The 19,224-nt window shown below is 40.1% G+C and overlaps 1 protein-coding gene across 1 annotated transcript in view; it reads left to right on the top strand.

Annotated features, from left to right (window-relative positions):
• DMRT1 (doublesex and mab-3 related transcription factor 1) overlaps positions 1 to 19,224 on the top strand; it is a 90,383-nt gene that overhangs the window by 25,896 nt on the left and 45,263 nt on the right. Inside the window, exon 3 of the mRNA XM_039888126.1 lies at positions 5,319 to 5,602. Within this exon, the coding sequence (XP_039744060.1) occupies positions 5,319 to 5,602 (284 nt within the window). The remainder of the gene's footprint in view (positions 1 to 5,318; positions 5,603 to 19,224) is intronic.

The following is a 19,224-nucleotide window of genomic DNA, read 5'->3' as shown; positions in this document are numbered from 1 at the left end:
AAAAGGAGAAAGCGGCTCTAACATATTCCATGCCTGTGTACAGGAGTGATGTTAGTGAGCCAACATCAGCAGAACTTGTACTTTGAAGGCTGGACTTGATCTCACCCTCCCTTCCACACAGTTGTGTTTTCCCATAGCCTTGGTCAGTCTCTCCTCTGTGTCTGTTTCAGAATTTTTCCTTCCTACATTCTTTATCTGTTCCCCAAGGTACTGGACAAGTTGCCTTGCACACAGTAGACGCTCAGTTAAGTTTATTGCATGGAAGATGAATTGATTCTTTGGCAGCGGAAGGTGACAGGTGTGATGATATTCTTTGTTCATCACCACAGTCACCAGTGAGTGGCATGAGTAGTAGGCACACTGCTGCCTCAATTATCAGGCCTTTGTCTGTGCCAGCTTTGTTTTCAATTTCAGAAAACTAATCCATTTCCTCAGTTGGGATGGCTAGCTTTCCTTGGAAGTGTATGAGTGCTGAGAGGAACGGATGTCAGTCAGCTCATGGAACTTTTCTCCTCATGTATCTCTCTCTTGGTTCTCTCCCTTGGAGGGGAAGAGTCCCAAAGCATCACCCTGGATTTCTCTGTTTTTCCTAAGTCTAAGAAATGCCAGCAGCTGATTAATTTGATGCAGAGAATAATGCTAAAAGCAGAGAACTGAGTAAGTTAAGCCTTCTTGTGACAATGAGGGCGCACCCCACTGTCATCCTCTAGATTTCATGACATGCCATCATCAAATGGCAGTCTTGTCTTAAGACCTTAGTTTTCCTTAAAAAAAAAAAAGTGAGGGAAAATGGTTTGTACTTTTTCTATATCCTCCCAGTATTCAGCACAACACATTAGTTGATGGCAGATAATTTTGATATCTCAGATTTAGTGGTGAACAATTTTGCCTGATTGGTAACTCTTTAAACCAGAAGCTAAGTAGGACAGGTGCCATGCATGGTATGGACCACAAATAAAAGACAAAACCTGGTATATACAAATTAACTATTTACTTGAGATCATTGTGAATCACAAATAGTCTTAGCGCTGCAAATTGTAAGTTTTGGTTTCATACGTGATGTTTCATACAGGAAATGGGTTGGTTTTATCATTAAGAAGGGAGTGTGGCTCCATATGTGAACATAAATGACTCAAAGTGCAACAACTCCAGGAATCTTGACACTAGAGAACAGTGGGGAAAAAAAGCCTTCACATACCTTAAAATGAATTACTGGTTAACTACTATTAATACACCATGGCCCAAGAGACCAGCATATAACGCTGCTAGATCAATAAGGGTATTTATCATGTGTGAGTATCGATCTCTCATGAAGGAGTGAATCATATTTCACACTGCATATGTGAGTGCAAAAAAAGTAGCAGAGGGATTGGGAAGCCTTATTGATGAACTGGACTGTGGAAAGTAAATGTACAGAGCCACAGATAAGAGCATTAGAATATAAAGTGATGGAATCTGCAAACAGCGTCTTTGCTGATGAATGCCGTTGGTCATTTTTGTAGATATATGCAGATTACATACTTCTCCAGTTCCTTTCCTAGTTCTTCAATCTAATCCTGATCCTTCATCCTTAAAGCACAAATTAGGACTACACCAATAATAACACTTAAAACATCTAACTTCATACTTCCTTTTGCCTCTTGGCAGGGGACCTAGGGGTTAATACCTGTGGTCTTTGTACTTAGTCATACTGGCCATGCAGTTTAAACATCTCTGTCACAGTGAATATTAGGCTTGGGGTGGGCAGGAGGAATCACAGTTGCAGCGAAGGGCCTGATACATATCGGTGCATTCAGCTCAGGTTTATAGAACCAGCTGTCAACTTTTACTTTTTGTGTGTGTGATTTAGAAAGTGATTAGTAGCCGATTAAGAGTTTGTACATGGAAAACCACTTTTGATGATATACATATATATATTTCAAAATTTGTATGGTTAGTTTATATATTTTGTGGCTTATGAATTGGCAATTTGACTTTCAGGTTTATCCCCAGTTACTAGTGACACCTGGCTTAATGTACCAGCTTTGAGAGTATCCATTGTCAAAGAAAATGTCTATAGCTACTCTTTTGGGAATTCTGCTGTAGGAGAGATTGGAGAGAGTTGCATATTCTGCTTATATTATTTTTTGTCAGTCTGGGTGAGAGCTGTATGCTTCTTCTGAGGCTGAAGTGAGTATCACATGATCACCCAGCAGTTGAATGAGGGTCTGAAAGGGGAGCTGAGTGGGTTCCCTGGTCCCTGGGTGATGGGTGTTAGCAATATTACTTGGTTGTTTGAAGGAAATTTCAAAAACACTAGACATGCCAGTGATTTTCATGAGGTTCATTTTTTTTCTCAATTACTGCAGCCTCCCTGTGCAAGCTCATAATTACCTGTTCAGGCCTGAAATATTTAAAGAGGGACAGAGGGAGGCATCTAAAATGCCTTTCTAAGTGTCCATGAGATTGTATATAGTGTCTCACTAATGCTTATAACTGGGTGGTAAGAATGTCATTCATTCTTTTTCTGATCTAGACATGCATATAATTTATCATTTTGGCAAAATTTTTATTGCTTTCACAATCAGGTAAACAATAAAGACACAACATTGAAAACATGAATTAGATAAGTGAAAACCGCCTATTATGCCACCAAATTGATGTTTAAAATACTCTTACTGTAGCAGCGGTGGGGAAATTGAGGAGCATAGAGTGGCATGTACCTTCTCCAGACATGGCATAGAGTAATGGAATTGGAATTTCTAATCTCATTAGTTGGGAAAAGGGAGGAGAAAAGAAAAGAAAGAAATATAATAAGATAAGGACATTACAGTGCATTGACAGGAGCCTAAGGTGGATGAATTTGGTATCCTTTCTGAGAAGAGATGTTAGTGCTGACTTTAAAATGATGCAGTAAAAGTACATTTTGTCATAGATCTCACCCAAACCTTGTACTTTTAGTCATGCCCCGCTGTTACCTGTTAACTTTCTCCTTCCACACATTCATTCGGTGGACACTTTCTGAGCACTTGCTCTGGGTTGTGCATCGATTGTCCTAGGAATTTCTATTAGCTTCTTCTCCCTGCCTACATATGCCCACCCCTTCTCTATGTTTTAAAAATGAAATAACATCTTATTAATCCCTGAAGCTTCTGTTTTTTCCCCCTCACATTTACTTGGATGCCAGGCTGGTTGAAAAACTGTTATTCGTTGATTCCCTTTCTGCAGATATTTACCACCATGTGTTCAGCACTGTGCGAGGCACAGGGCTGCAAGGGTCAGCCAGCAGGCATGGTGTCAGCTTGCTGGATCTTACATTCTGGTGAGACAGAAGGATCATTGCTTCTGTCTCTTCATTGCTTACTTGCTCCCCACCCTCCTGAGGGTTTCTGTTCCTTCTGTGCGAAAACCACAAGGCCCTGAAGACCTACCCTTCTGTTGGTCTTTTCCAGACTAGTTTTGATTAATCTTTTAGCAGCAGTTGACACCACAGCCTGCCCCCTCTGCAGTCCAAGTCGACTTTGGTCTCTGTGATGTTGTTTTTCCTCAATTCTCCATGACTTTAACCTTGATTCTTCTCTCATAATTTGTTCTTCTGTAACAACTCCCTACTGCTCTCCCCAGATGTAGCCAGCATCTCCCCGTGGTGACTCCTGAATCTCAGCTTCCAACCTCAGCTCCCATGAGTACAAGTGTTAAGTTTCTCACCTTCATTCATCTCCCCCACTAAGTGTCCCTCTGGTATCATGATTAAGTAGAACTTACCACCTTCCTCTCTTCTACTCCACCTCAGCTTCCTGCTCACCCTGACATCTGCTTTACGTTTCTTTGCCTTCTCATGCATCTTAATTCCTGACATCCCATTCATCTTCCAATTCTGTTGAGTTCCATCTCTTACATGTCCCTAGTGCAGGTCCACTCCTCTTATATTTGAGTCTTCTAGGTCTCTCTCTGACTACTTCAGCATCTCCTTGGTGGATCTCCCTGCCTCTGGTCTCTCCTCCCTTCACTTGTCTTATAAATTGCCATCAGATAAATCACCCCAAAGCAAAGCTTTTGCCTTCTCTGCTCCTTGCTCGGAAATCTTCAGTGGTTCTCGTCACACCCTGACAACTGGCCACAGCGTTGGACTGAGGTTTTTCTTCACCTTGCTCCAGCCCACCTTTCAGACTGGACTTTTCTTTCCTTTTTTGCACTCCGCTCTTCAACCTGATGCCTTGTCCATCACTCCCAAATTCTCCTTCCACTCTCCTGCTTCCATTTCTTTGTCTTTGTGGCCCTTTTCTCAGTACTCTCTTTTTCTCATTTTTTACTTTTTTCCTGCTTCTCTTTTAAAAGTGCGACTCAGATGCAGAGTTTTCATGAAGGTCTTCATAATTCCTTTCTGGGCTGCAAGTCATCTTTCCAGCCTTTGAATTCTGTAAGAGCTTATGGGTGTTCTTATATGATAATCCTTGTTGTTATTTGTAATCCCATGTCTTCCACCCCGTAGCCTGTAGACTCCCGTTGGGCAGGGGCATCCTGATACCTTGCAGCCATTTCAAGCACCTGGACCAACTGAACACTGTTTAATAAGCATCCATTGGAGGGATGATTTAGGAGTCCATTCAGTTGTTTGTCGGAATTGACAATTTAAAGTGTAGACCCAGGGCTAGCAAATCATAATCTGTGGGCTGCTTTTGCCTGCTGCCTGTGCTTGTGAATAAAGTTTTATTGCAATAGAACTACACAAAACAACCTATATATTTATATATTCCTCAACTTAAAGTAGTTACTAGCTGACCTTTTACAGAAGTTTGTCTGTCCCTGGTCTCTACTTGAGAAGGATAAGGTATCTGCCTGTGGAAGGAAATGAAGGAAACAATGTTTGCTTAAACTCTTAACCTCTTGCTTTGACTTTCTGATATGTGTGTGGCTACTGCAGTTAAGGCCCTAAGATTCTCTTTATTATCTTATTTAAAATGAAGTACAATTAATTTTGTTGTAAGAATGTTGCAGACAGCCAAATTAACTAGATTTGATCTCAAATTTCTTGACATTAGGATAGGAATTTCTGGGTAGAAGTTACTAGTCAGGCTTTATATAATTAAAATGACTCTTAGAATGTGTTTGGTATTCTCAGTAAAAATAATCAAGTCAGTCAGTCATCTGTGCCGCCAGAATTATGCCAGCTTCAGGAAACGTCCTTTATTTTGGCTGCAGGAGAAGCAGCAAGTTCAGGTGCCTTGTTCTGTGGCTCTGCAGATCTTGAAGAGGATGGCCATGCATTGCCAAGGTTTAAGGAAAAAGTTTTGTGGATCCTCCGATTAATACCATATTGTCTTTTTTTTTTCTTTTAGAGGGACGTATGGTCATCCAGGATATTCCTGCTGTCACCAGCAGAGGGCATGTGGAGAACACACCTGACCTGGTTTCAGACTCCACCTACTACAGCAGCTTTTACCAGCCATCTCTGTTCCCTTACTACAACAATCTGTACAACTACCCGCAATACTCCATGGCCTTGGCTACTGACTCCACTTCTGGGGATGTAGGAAGCCCTCTCGGGGGATCCCCTGTGAAGAACAGCCTTCGGAGCCTACCAGCACCTTATGTGCCTGGTCAGGCAGGAAACCAGTGGCAGGTAAGATGTTACCCAGAGGGTAAACTGGATATGTGAAAACCACACACACACATACACACACCCAGCTGTCTCACATGTGTGTACACATTATATAAAATATGTAAAGAATTTTTCACTCTACCTATAACATCATTTAACCCCAGAGGTAGCAAGGAATTGTAAAGAAATATGCATACATTTGTTTTTCTCTTCAAATTTCACTTTTCTCATTTTTCAGAGTCTTTCTGCATACATATGTGGTTGGCTAAAGTTAGATCACAAGTAGCGTATTGTATGAAACCCCACCTCCTCTGGCCTTGTACCTACTTAGAAAATGCAGGTATAGCCTTCTGGGTGGCAGTAATCTTCATGATAATTTTGCACCCTGTGAGGGAGAAATGTTAAAGTCTGGTATGTTTGCATGGAAGAAAGGTAAGAAAAGAAATTTGGTTACTGTCATGCTGGTCCAATGTGGGTGCATTGTTTTTTGTTTGTTCGTTTGTTTGTTTTTAGTTTATTTTTAACATGAGTGTGTTTTTAGTTGGGAATGGAGGGCAGTCTTTCATACTCTTTTTAAAATAATGTGCAATCAAGAGCTTTTAATATTTGAGGTAAAACAAAGCATTTTGCATTATCAGGGAAGGAGAGTTTATCTAGAACTGTTCTTCTCCCTCAGTTAAAAGCATTTACAGGCAGGATTACTATCTTGTGGGAGTGTGTACACATGAGTGCTTGTGTACACACTGCCAACCCCGCTCTGATTCTGCAAGAACTGTTCTTGTTTTGGATGCATTTACCATACTCAGGCTTTCTTAGCTGGGCTTTGATTGCAGCACAAGGCAACATAAGTATTTGAGAGTTTAGGCCGAATCTTTGACCTTCTTATGTCCGCTCTTTAAAAGTGTGAGCTGAATTTTTTTCTGAACAATTCTGTTCCATTTTGCATTTTTTAGGTGTGGAGATGTTGTTAATATTCAAGTCACCCCATTTCTTGGATTCTCTCACTACTTTTAGGGATCTGACTTTTTTGGCATATTAATTAATATGTGAGCTTTAATCCCCTGGGCTATGCATTTTCATGTTTTCCATACATTTTATTTTTAGAATCATAAGGGAGTTTAAAGCATGTTGGTGTTAGAATTGAAAGGTAATATGAGTGTAAAGGAAATGTGATGATCTATGGATCTTCAAGCTAGACCCCTATAGGCCTTTCAGAGTGCTGGTTGAGTTTTGTGATTTGGGGCAGGTTTTAGGTTGATTTCTAGTAGAGACTTTATCTCTGAAAGGAGAAGAAAGTACTTTGTGGTTCTAAAAAACCTAGCTCATCCTGCTGATTCCTCTGACTGCTTCCAGGCTTTAAGGATAAAGTAGGAAAGGTCTGTGAACCTGCTGGCCTATGAGAAAGAATAAGAAAGAAAAATCTTAAGCGTTTTCTTAGGGAAAGACAGCTCACAGCTTTACAGCAGAGTCAGTAATCTAAATTTACCATTCTACTTTGTCAAAATCTTTCAGATGGCAGATGATAGCAGATGGCAGATGGTGCATGACACACTAGTTCATTCTTGCTCTACCTGGAAGACCTGGGAAGGGAATGGCAGAGGTATTAGATTTCTTTGGAGGTCCCTTACCAAGGTCCCCTCTTGATAGGATAGCCAAGAGGAGACGGGCTGTCTTTCCCTAAGAAAACGCTTAAGATTTTTCTTTCTTATTCTTTCTCATAGGCCAGCAGGTTCACAGACCTTTCCTACTTTATCCTTAAAGCCTGGAAGCAATGTTGCCTGGTCTTAGAGGGCTGCCTCAGCCACTGTGTGCAAGGAAAGATTCCCCTGAGGGCAGGTTCTTATACCCCCAGCTTGCAAAGGTGGGAGGAAGAGGCTTGCCCAGACTTTCTTTGTCCTGTGGGGGTTATGTAGTGTTGATGCTGTTCATGCCTTCTCTAGAACCACCACTTTCTAGACTGGAGAGAGGTGTCACTGCTCTGAGGCCCAGTAGAGATGCTGAGGCATTATTTAACCTATGAGTTCGTTTTCCTGGAGGACTGGGCTTAAGGCCTTCTATTTCCTAGCCAGTCACCGTTGATAATATATTCTCATATAACAAATTACTTTGCAGAAATAGGTCTTTCTCTGCTACCGTGGTTGGTGCCTATTCTTCTTAGTAAATAATAACACCAGTAGTGGTAGTTATCATTTGTTGAGCAGTGAATCTTCCCGGCATGTCTAGGGGGCAGATGGTATTGTCTTCTTTTTCCAGGTGAAGACATTGCACTCAGAGGGCCGACTTATCCATGGTCACACAGCCACCAAACAGGAGAGCTGGAGTTTGAATCTATATCTTTCTGGCCCCAGAGTGTGTTTCTCAGCACTGTCCAGTTATACTTGGTCTGCAACAAACTCAGAGCTGTGGTAACGGCCATCAGTTAAGCACGAATACTGAGGCCCTCTTTAATTCTTTAGGGCTTGGAATTCCTACCTAAGTCCTTTGCTTTTCACTAGGGATCTTCAACATTGCTGATTTTCTTTCTTCACTTGTGGAACTTGGAAATAAGCACAAACTTCTAGAACAGTACTAATGTATGGTTATTTCAGATGACTGAGAATGGAGCTTCCAGTGCTTTCCAGAAATATGCCATCTTGGCCATTAGTGTTTAAAATATGCTGGATTCCTTGATATTTGGAAGTTGCTTTTTGAATTGCATGCAAATTTTCTATGAATGTAATTATCCGAAAAACATATCTAGGCATACTTGCAATGTGTGTATAACATAAAAAATGATTCTAACAATGGAGATGAGAGGGCTTTACCATATAGTGTCTCCACCCCTTCTAAGTCTGACATTTTATGAGTCTGTGAATTAATCTTGTAACCAAATGTAAGCACAAACTTACAACCTTGTAGTCATGCCCACAAAAATTAGTTTTCTGGGAAATAAACTCTTACATGAAAAATACGACAGCCAACATAGTCATTAGCCATCAGTTTGTAAAATGACAGTCCAGTGATCAGAACTGAAATGGCTCTTACAGAGTTCTAGTTCACACCACTCCCCCTTCCTGCTGCAGAGAAAACTGAGGTCCAGAGCTGGAGGGATTTGTTCAGCATCCACAGCTAGCTGATGGAAGAGCCTGGACTATAAACCAGGCCACTTTAGTCAGGGGAACAATATAGTGCGCTTTGAGGAACATGGAGTCTGGCACTTGAAGATCCATGTTCAATTCTAACTTGCGAATTAACTGTGTAGCCTTGAGCAAAATACTTAACTCTGAATCTCAGTTTTTTTGTCTGAAAAGTGAGCATAGTAGTAATTTCATAGGATTTTTGCATGAAACATAAGGCAGTATAATAACTAAAGAAGATGATTACTGTGTGTGGAAGTTTCTGTGTATAGCGAGAAGTGTTGTGTCAATGTCAGTGGTAGTGAATTCATTTCATGAATCATTGTTTTCACTTGGCCTTGCTCTTTTCAAAATCTATTTAATGTTCAGCCTCTTGTTCATATGTATTTCATTTAGCTTCCTCAGATCCCGTTTGTAACAAGGTAGGGAATACATAAGGCACATTTTAGTTGTTATTAAAGGACTATGGCATGTAAACGTAGACCAAGTATGAATGTATATGGAATAATTTTTATCAGGGTTAGGCAAGAATTTGATCCAAGTAGGAAATATAAAACTGAAAGCATAGACAAAGATTATAATGGTACAAATATGTTTATTAAGATGCATACTTTATAAAGAAGTATTAATTAAACAGTGACCATCTACAGGTAATAATTACAATCAGTGTTTAAGGGATAGGAACTGGATGGCTCATCTTTTAATCAGAGTTGTTACAGCGGAGGTATAAGGAGCAGCGAGCAGGCCTTGCCCAGCGCTTGCTGTTTCTGCTGTTTCAGGAAGGTGCCTGGCTCTGCTCTTTGGACAATGCCTTCCACTAGGAGGCTAGGGGAAGCTTCCAGGAGAGGGATAGGTGGGGGCTCCCCCTTGTTTGTTGCCATGCTTTTGTGTCTCCTTTGTGGAAGGTGTCCTGCAGCTGCACCTGGAGAGCACACCTGCTAGTCCAGGGTCTCCCAACCCCCGGGCTGTGGACCGATAACAGTTCACAGCCTGTTAGGAACCAGGCTGCACAGCAGGAGGTGAGCGGCATGTGAGCCAGCAAAGCTTCATCTGTGTTTGCACCTGCTCCCCATCGCTAGCATCACTACCTCAGCTCCACCTCAGATCATCAGGCATTAGATTCTCTTAGGAGCACCAGTTTCTGGTACCAAAAAGTTTGGGGACCACTGTGCTGGTCTCTTCTGACTGGATCTTCCCTTGGTCTGACACTGACTCGACTGGAAAGGCCTGAAACTTAGGCAGCTTCTCCTTTATCTACCTTCTTGACTCTCTGTTGCTAAGACCCTACTTCCCTCCTAACTCTTCACCAGAATGAGTCACCATTTTATGTTATCCTCCTTCCCTTGATGCTTTATGTATCAGTGTATGTTGCGGGAGCAGTGTGAATGTTTTTCAACAAAGAGCTCCTTTCCGATTCCTACAAAAAACCAACTCTAGTGGAGATCATAATTTTTTAAAGCTAGACTTAGAAATTAGTAGTGAGGGTATCTCGAATTATTTGCAAAAAGAAATTATAGAGGTGAGACTTCATGTAATAAGTCTCCCTATAAAATCAAGCGAGCTGCAAATAATTACTGAGCACCTACTAAGTGCAAAACTATATATTTGTATGTATGTGTGTGTGTGGATAATTTGTATATACATACAAATATATAAATAGAGCAGTCTACCAGGTCAGTGCTCCAGAATCCTAAGGCTCTTTTGTGTTAATGCCCTGCATGCTGAGAGCTGCTTTAATCTCTCTAGGCCTGTCTCCAGCCTGTGGAGATTTGTGGCCCAATCATAGATTCCTGTCCTGTTGTGAAACAGGAATAACATTTGTGACACTGGAACAAACTCACGATGAATGGTTGGTTTCACTGACCAGCGGCTCAATTTCAGTTCTGCATTTAATTGCCTGCAAAAGCTGTTTATTGCCTTGTGCACTCCTCCAGGGCAACATTATCTCTTAAATAAACATGTTGTACCAAGTTGACAAGGGAGAGGCAGATATCAAGTGAACAGAAATAAATATGGGAGGACTCAGAGCTATACCTGGGGTCTCCTTTCAGCCCCTGTGGCAGGTGCCCTCTTGATTGCTTTTCGGAGGCTTGTGCCACCAGATGTGTAGAGTCACATTCCTGCCACAGTTAGAATGTGGACAAATGACAATATAGGTGACTTTATTCCTTGAGTGGTTATTTTGGGCTCAGTCTGAAGTGTCTCATGATTTACTTATTCATTTATGATTACATACCTCACTGGAATGCATTCATGTATTAAACATGGAGGTTTAATACATTTAAAACATTAAACATGGAGGTCCTGCTGTGTGCTAGGGATCTACTACTGAACCAAACAGACAAAACTGAAAAAGAGGTGTTCAAGGGAAGCTGCTCCTGTCACCTGGAAAACTAGAAGGGAAGCTGGGGTCAGTCTAAGTAGACTTGGGTTTGAAACTGACGTAGAGGTGAGAAGGAAACCAGATTCTGGTGCCTTCACCTTAGAGCACCGAGAAAGGTGTCCCCCGTGAACATTTCTGGGATGGTCCTCCATCTTTGGCAGGCTGAGGGCCAGGCAGGGCACTTAAGAAAGCCTTTTGACTGCATGTTGGCTGATGTTCTTGAACCTATAACGAACAGCCGTTGACAGGGGGCTTGTTTTCATACTGCCTCCTTTTATTAGCATGGCTCAGCATCAGAACAAACTGTTAGCTAAAAAAATGCTGAGAAGCGACTTCATGAGCATGTGCTTTGTGGGAGCAGCCACAGCCCCTCCACTTCTGTGCCCTGGTAGCTTCACATGAGGGTCCAGCAGTGAGAGGCAATGGAGGGGAGGAGATATGAATTTAAGGTTGAAACCATTCCCAAGGAAACGATTATAATGAATGATCTATACAATTTAAAAACAATTCATTTTAAAATAGTCTCAAATTTAAAAAAATGATATGTCAGGGAGAAAGCAGAATGTAAAATTAATTTCAATTTTTAAGATGAAGTAGGAGATTTCAGATAAATGTTTTTGCTTTTCTCAGGCTACCAGGCCACACTGTCAGGTCCCTGGGATAATGTGCCTTTGTTCACCTTAAATGTGCATTTGTTCACCTGGGTGGGTCTGGACTGAGAAAGTTTAAGTGACTTGCTTGAGGAATTACAACTGTAACGGAGAGCCAAGCTCCAAACTTAGGCCTTCGTACTCTTGGTCAGGCACCCTCTCTATAAGTAACCTTGGTATCCACTAGGCTGCCCACCCCATCCCATTGCCCATGTCATCGTCAGGTTAAACTGGCCCTGGCTTCCCTTTTCATTGGTTACTATCTGTTGCTAGACGGACACTGATTGGTATTTTCCTCTGGAAAGAAAAATGGACAAAGATTGCAAGCAGGCACAGAAGGGTTTATAAGAACACATTCAGTTTAAAACATTTAAAGCAATTTTTTTCTTTAGGAAAGAGTAATTAGAATAGATATGGTATTTGACTTAGGGTATTAGGGCTCAAAACCATAATTTGGTTTCTTAAAGAGGAATTATAGAGACATAAATTTCTATTGATGACTGAAAGGATTACAAGTTGTATTGCTATGAAGTGGTGTATTTTGTATCTGGCCACTTTTGTGAACTCTTGTAATTCTAATAATTTTATAATTGCTTATTTGGGGGTTTCTAGTTAGTCATTTCATAGCAAAATGTTGATACTGACATTTTTTTCTTCTCCCTAAAAATAGTTCTAATTAATGTTCTTCAAGCATTATTCAGTTTAGGGACCAGTAGTTGATGCCGGTGTCATCTCGTTCCTTTTTTTACTGGGTTTGTGTCTAGCAGTTCACATTTATTCTGTCTATTCTTAGGAATCTCAGGGAAACTTGGGTAAATCCTGGGTTATCCCACAGGTTTGTTTCCATTCTCACAGGAGTTCAGTTTGATCTGGACTGAGGGGAAAACCCTAGAAAAGGCTGGTGTACTCGAGGAACTGCTCCACAATGTGGTTGGAGGCAGAAAGAAATATATTATCAGTGTGTTGTGAGATTTTTCAATAGCATCAGGTTAGTAAATAATACAGTCATTTGGGGATTCTAATCTGCTTGAAAATTAGATAATTAGGTCACAGTTTTCGAAAGCTTTCAGATTCAATTTGGTTGGGCTAGTGGCCAAAATCTTATCTGTTTTCCTGTTGAGCTTACTTTTTTTCCTGTTAAGTAGATGTGAATATGATATAAAATTAGTTGCTTATCAGAATGTTTAAGTATGTGGATGAGTGATTATTAAATTTCTTGGGAGTCCATATTTCTGTGGCTTATTAAGTGTCCCTCAGGTGAATAAAGACCAAAATCAAGGCAATGTGTAACAAAAACTGATTTGCTCTTTTTTTTTTTTAAACTATGTTAGGAATACAATAGTAGAAAAATAAAAAGCATAGAGTTATGAAAAATCTCTACCATATTACAGAGCATGTATAAAAACTCCTTCATGCATCCATTGATCCTTCATTTATCAAGTGCCAACTCCCTGCCTGGCTCTGAGCTAGAAGTACCAGTTCACAGTGGAGCGGATGAGAAGGAGTCAAAGGAAACTCTGAAGTGTGCAGTTGCTATTGTAACCAGAGCCTGTAGGTCTCCTGGGGAGAGCTGTGATGCCTTGTGGAAGAGTGGGCCCTGTGCTGTGGTGTGCTGAGGGGCGGGGTGAGGTGGAGCAAGGACGAATATTTAATCACCACTGTTGTTTAGAATTGTCATGTCACTGCATGGGAATAATCAAAAGCCGATCGACTTTTAGTGAATTTTATTATTTTAAGAAATTCTTTACAGAGTGCCCCGCCCTTATTGCCTGTACCCAAGACACATTGCTCTCGGTGCCCCCTCCTTGGTGTACCATGACCCTATGGGCATCACCCTGGAGATGCACAACCTCCTGATGGGGGGATTCATAAAAAGATTGAAAAAGAGGGGAAAGAAGATTACTTCCTCATTTCATTTTTTTAAATCACATTCCTATTTACAGACATTCTTTTTGGCATTTCCAAATTTTTATCAGCTACTAGTGAGATAAGGAAGGCAGGTAATAATAATTCCATGTCTGAGTAAGCAAAAAAACCAAAAAATGTGATGGAACGTTCTCTCTCTCCCTTTCACTCCCTACCTCTGTGTGTGATAGTGGCAATAGAGGATCTTAAGTTGTTTTTTCAACTTTTTAAAATTTGAAAAGCATAAAATATTTAAAGAATGAATTTTTCTTTTAAATATCAAACAGAATGTTTATGTACTTGAAATATTTCAAGTGTTTAATGGGCAGGTCTTTCTGTCTCCCTCTTTGTTACCATCCCTGTCGTACCTTTGAAAGGGCTCAGAGTTATCTGGTAGCAGACCCAGAAGCGGGGCCCTCAAGTGTGACTAGCACCCTCTCACTGATGCTCCCACAGAGGGGGGCCTCTGAGGGGAAGGGGGAGGGGAGATGGGACAGTTGTTGAACAGCTTTATGGTGCTAGGCACTTCTTATCTAACATTTCACTTAACCCTTAAACACAGCCTGGTCAGAGATTGTTATCTCTTTACTTAAGATGTTTCTTGGTTTTCTTTGCATGAAGCCTTGAGAGGTACTATGCATTTTTTATATCTTATGATATATCATAACATTTTTTAAGATATGAAAAAAATATTTTCAGAGACTTGACATGTTAGAGTCCTGTATCTTGATAGTATTACCCAAATTTAAGTTACTAAGCATATAGCTCTTAATCTTGGTTGTGTGCCTTCCCAGACACACATACACACACACACACAAATATGCATGCACACACACGCACACACACACTCACATCTCTGTAATTAGGGAAACGATTTTTGGTCCTTCTTGTATTGTGGACTTAGAGGTGGACTCTGTCCATCACAGTTTTGGAGTGAGAAGTGCCTTCCGATGCCACTAGCTGTCCTTGAGTTGGATGTGCTCATCAGCAGTCACCAGCTTGCATTTGGATTTTTCATACCAGTTCAGGATAAAGTAATGTTAATGTGTATGTGTGCTTACACTTAGAAGGTGGCCGCAGACAATCTCACCTTGCCCTCCAGGCAGTCTATCATGCTCAGTACTCATAAGATACCCTTCACACTGCTGATTTATGCTAAAAGTATCCTAATGTTTCTGACAGCTCATGTGTGACATGAATATAATCCATATTTCTTAGAGCAGCTAATCCAAGTGGCTTATTTCCCGATACTGCTGATAGGGCTATATCTCTTGGTGTCGCAGCCATTAAGATTCTGATGGTAACATATTGTTTGTGGGTCACTAGTTTTGTCTAAAACAGTAGGTTGGAACAGAGTAGCAAAGGTTAATTAAGTTTGTCCATCAAAATGGGAACAGATATGGATGCCTCTGATACTTCTGGTCCTAAAATCAAAGTTCCCAAATGTGCGGTTACAGGCTTCTTTTCTTCTCATTTTCAGACTATCGGAAAAAAAAAAATCTTATTTTATCTCAAAGCAGTGAAAACATGAGGAGTTGTTGAAAGCCAAAGACAGTTAGTAGGTCTTTATAACAAGCAGATATCTTAATTTAAAACCAGGTGGCTTGGGGTTCACTTCTGGGGTTCACTTGTTTTGAATTCTGCCTTCTCTCTGTCTAATCCTCTTGTGAGCAGCCAAATTATCTGATCTCTCTGAGCAGCTTCTTCCTATGTTAATGGTGATTACATTATGAGGACTCTGCGAGCTGACAAGTCTCTATAGTATCTCTCAATAAATGCTCATTTTCTTCCTCTAAATTCTATTAGTCCTGTAGTCAATGACCAATATTCTCTCAGCAGTTATGTTAAGAATGTCACTGTTACAAGCCCCCTCCATCTATCTTAAGAGGTGTTGTATAATGCTTTCAGAGACTTGATGTGCTAGACTAGAGAATCCTATATCTTGATAGTTATTGAACAAATAACATCATTTTTTTCATGCCATTTTCCACAGGCTCTTTTACTGAAGCCGTGTTTCCTGTTGGCTTTTATGCAAACAAGGCTTGCATTTCTGCCTGGCTCTGCATGACTTTAGTTGGGAAGGTAGAGTTTGTGTTTTAGATTTGTGAATTAGACAAATGTAAGTTTCTGACCCAGAAACTAGCAAATCTTGTATAGATTTGTGATAATGAGGAAGATATTGGGATATCTTAAGTGTCCCTCAGGTGAATAAACTTTTAGCGAATTTTATTATTTTAAGAAATTCTTTACAGATAGTCTCAGTTAGAGACTGTCTTCAGAGAGGCCACCCTTCTTTTGTGAATCCTTTGAAATGCATGGAAACCCTTTCAGCTTCCAGGAAAAGGAATCATTTTTAACATGTCTTTTTTTTTTTTTACTATGTACATATTTTTAAAGTCCTTGCTTCCTTTTACTTGATTTACATATATCAATGTCTTTCAAACATTTTAGACCAAGACACACAGTAAGAATTGTTTTATATTGCGATCCAGTATATATTTATAGACACATAAACACAAAATGAAAATTCGATTAAAACAGCCCATACCCATACTATATGCGATGGATTCTCATATTTCTGTTCTATTTTATTTTACTAGGTTTCATTCCATTCATTTCCATACTGTTCTTTAAAAAAATATTCTGATTTACAACTGCTGAATTATTTTGGGGCCCACTAAATGATCACAGTGCTGCATTTTGGAAAACACTGTCTGGAAAAATAAACTTTAATCTACCAATACCACCAATACAGATGGTAAAAACAACCAATTGAATGACAGAAGTTAAAAAATTAATTTGGGTTTTTTAAAATGTAGAAATAGTCACATCTTAAATGTTTTTTTTTTTAAAAAAGGACAAGCAAAATGGACCACTAATAAATACATATGTAATCCTGATATTATATGGGGTATCCAACCCTTAGAGTTTATACAAGAGTCATGTCAGTCCCTATTCCATGCCCTGTCCAGCATTTCTGATAATTGGGGCGTGGGGAACGCTTGCTTTATGTTCTAACAGTTAGTTTGTATTTCCGAATGAATTCCTTATTTTTCTGTGGTGCATATTATTGTTCTTTATTTTCTAAAAATCTGCTCTGAGCCCCTTTCCTTACATTAGCCTACCCACACAAGTGTTATTTGACTTTTGCTGTGTCACAGGCTTTCTGAAGCTTTCGGAAACAGGGTTTACAGCCTATGGAGGGGAGTCGAAGGGAGTTCATAATACAGTCACCAAAGAGAATGCAAGATGAGCATAGTGGAGGGAGTTGATGAAGTTAGGAGAGAGAAGACTGACGCCCAGATGGACAGGGAGGAAAGTAGGGGCTGACTGTAGCCGTAGGGAATCCGCTTGTGTCACATGACTCAGCATTTACCCTGTTACTCTCAAGAATCTCTGAAATGTGCACATAATAGCAATTATTTTTAGCCTATATATTAAAAGTGATCCTTTCTAGCTGTGACATGTGGCATCCCAGAGGATGAGTGAGGTGTGTATTTGAGGAGGTGAATGGGCACTTGCCTTTCGGGCACAACACCTGTGCAGGTAAGGTCTGTGGGCTGGGACAGCTCTCAGGTGAGCATGGGAAAAGGTATCCCATTCAGATGGTTTGAAAAGGAACTTGTTAAAACTAAAGAAATCCTTTAATGAAGACAAAAGTCAGCCCCAGTCTTCACTCTTAGCATAACCAGGAGACCTAGGGTTCCACATCATGTGAAGAAGAAGCCTGCCTTTTTATTAAAAGGCTTCTGTTTGTAAAACCAAAGGTTTGTCCCAAATATGACTTTTGCAGTTTAGAAGTTTGTAAGCAATATGTCAATGCCGAGGAATCTTCACACTATTTGTTTAAATATCAGAGTTTGCAATTAGGAATTCTATCCTATATAATCACTTTTCTCAGGAAGACCATTCTCTTTCTCTGCCAATTCAAATTCTGTGCAGCTGAGGCATGCTTTACTTGGCACAGCTGAGGCACAGCCATTACCTGGATCGAGTGTTCAGTTCAGTGACCAGATTCTCTTCCTGTCTGAAGCTTTAACAGACAGCCAATGAATAGTATTTAGGAATTTTTTAAAAAGGAAGTGGAGTCTAACATTTTTATATTTTGTTGGGATTTTGTTGTTACTGTAAAAAAGGGTGACTGAGATATATAAAAAGGAAACCAACTGATGGTTCAGATTTATTGTGTTGTGTGTTCACAACAGTTTAATAAAATAAAACCTGAAGCTCTTAGATTTTCCTTTGGGGTTAATACTAACACCACACACATTCTCTGGGAGTCCAGCTCCCATCCATTGGTCATATCCTGGTTGGGAGACTTGGGAGGGTAATAAGTATACAAAACATGTCTCTTGCTTGCCGGCTACCACATGTTAGTAATAATAGTAGTTATAATTCACTGGAATATGGGTTTTTAGATTTTACTTGGTTTGTTTAATTGAAGGGAATAAAAAAATCTTGAGAAGAAACAGGCAGCATTGCATAAATGAAAAAAATTACACCCTTTCAGTAGAACTGAACTGTTCCTTTAATTTGTTTGCACCTTCTGCCCCTCAGTTGAATTTGCTGTTTTAGTGGGAGGTAAAGGGCTGAGCACAAGGGGATGGTAACATTAGGTTATTTTAAAGTAAGCTTCTCAACCTTGGCACTGTTGAAATGTTGGCCTGGATAATTCTTTCTCGTCGGGACTGTCCGATGCATTGTAGGATGTTTAGCAACATCTCTGGTCATCACTCACTACATACCAGTAGTGTCCCTCAACCCCCAACTATTATGACAATTGTCTCCAGACTTTGCCAAATGTCTCTTGGGGGACAAAGTGCCCCCAGTTGAGTAATGCTGGTTTAAAGTAAGACAACAAATTTCGAAGCTTTCCTTATTTACCCATTTCATCTAACCCGAAAGTAGCAGGACTGTGATTTTTTTAAGCTAGGAGCAAGAAGTGATTTAGAGTTTTAAATTGCTTTCAGCCACACCTCTTTTTTCTGGGCTTTGCGGGTGAATCATGATTCAGTTTTATGCTTCAGAGGTTTATACATGCACTTAGAAACACATAGAACTGTTCTTATATCCAAGTTGTCACATGGATAGTTATTTCTTGATAATTCTTCCAGTTGGAAGTAGCTCCAGTGATTGATGGCCTCAGTAAGTTCACATCTTAATAACCTCGGATGGAGTTTGACCCTTCGTATCATTTTCTTCTTTTGCTGGAAGTCTTTTATAGCTCAGTGGTCTTGGGGATTCATTGGAGAAATTGAATGTTTGAGTTCAGATAACTCGATTTCTATTTCCAAATAATCCTGTTATCTGATGCTTTCTAAAAGCAGAAAAGGAATTAAGGGGGAAAATAAACATGCACGGATTTGATATTTTGTTTATTTTCCAGTAAGCTTTAGTTAAAAGGAAAAGAAAAGAATTGTACAGTTCTTTTCAAATGATATACACAATGGGATTGGCAGCAGTTGGCCAGTTGATTTGTCAGAGTTAACCTTTTGCATTTTTTAGTTAATACTGGGTATGTTGGGGTGTGGGAAATGTATAGGTAACTCTAGAACACTGGTTCTCTGTCTTGGTTATGATTAGAATTAA

This window comes from Pteropus medius, unplaced genomic scaffold (assembly GCF_902729225.1).
Source record: "Pteropus medius unplaced genomic scaffold, Ma_sr-lr_union100, whole genome shotgun sequence".
Taxonomy (NCBI): domain Eukaryota; kingdom Metazoa; phylum Chordata; class Mammalia; order Chiroptera; family Pteropodidae; genus Pteropus; species Pteropus medius.
The sequence above is the reverse complement of the archived record's forward strand: the minus strand, read 5'-3'. Positions and strand labels throughout refer to the sequence as shown.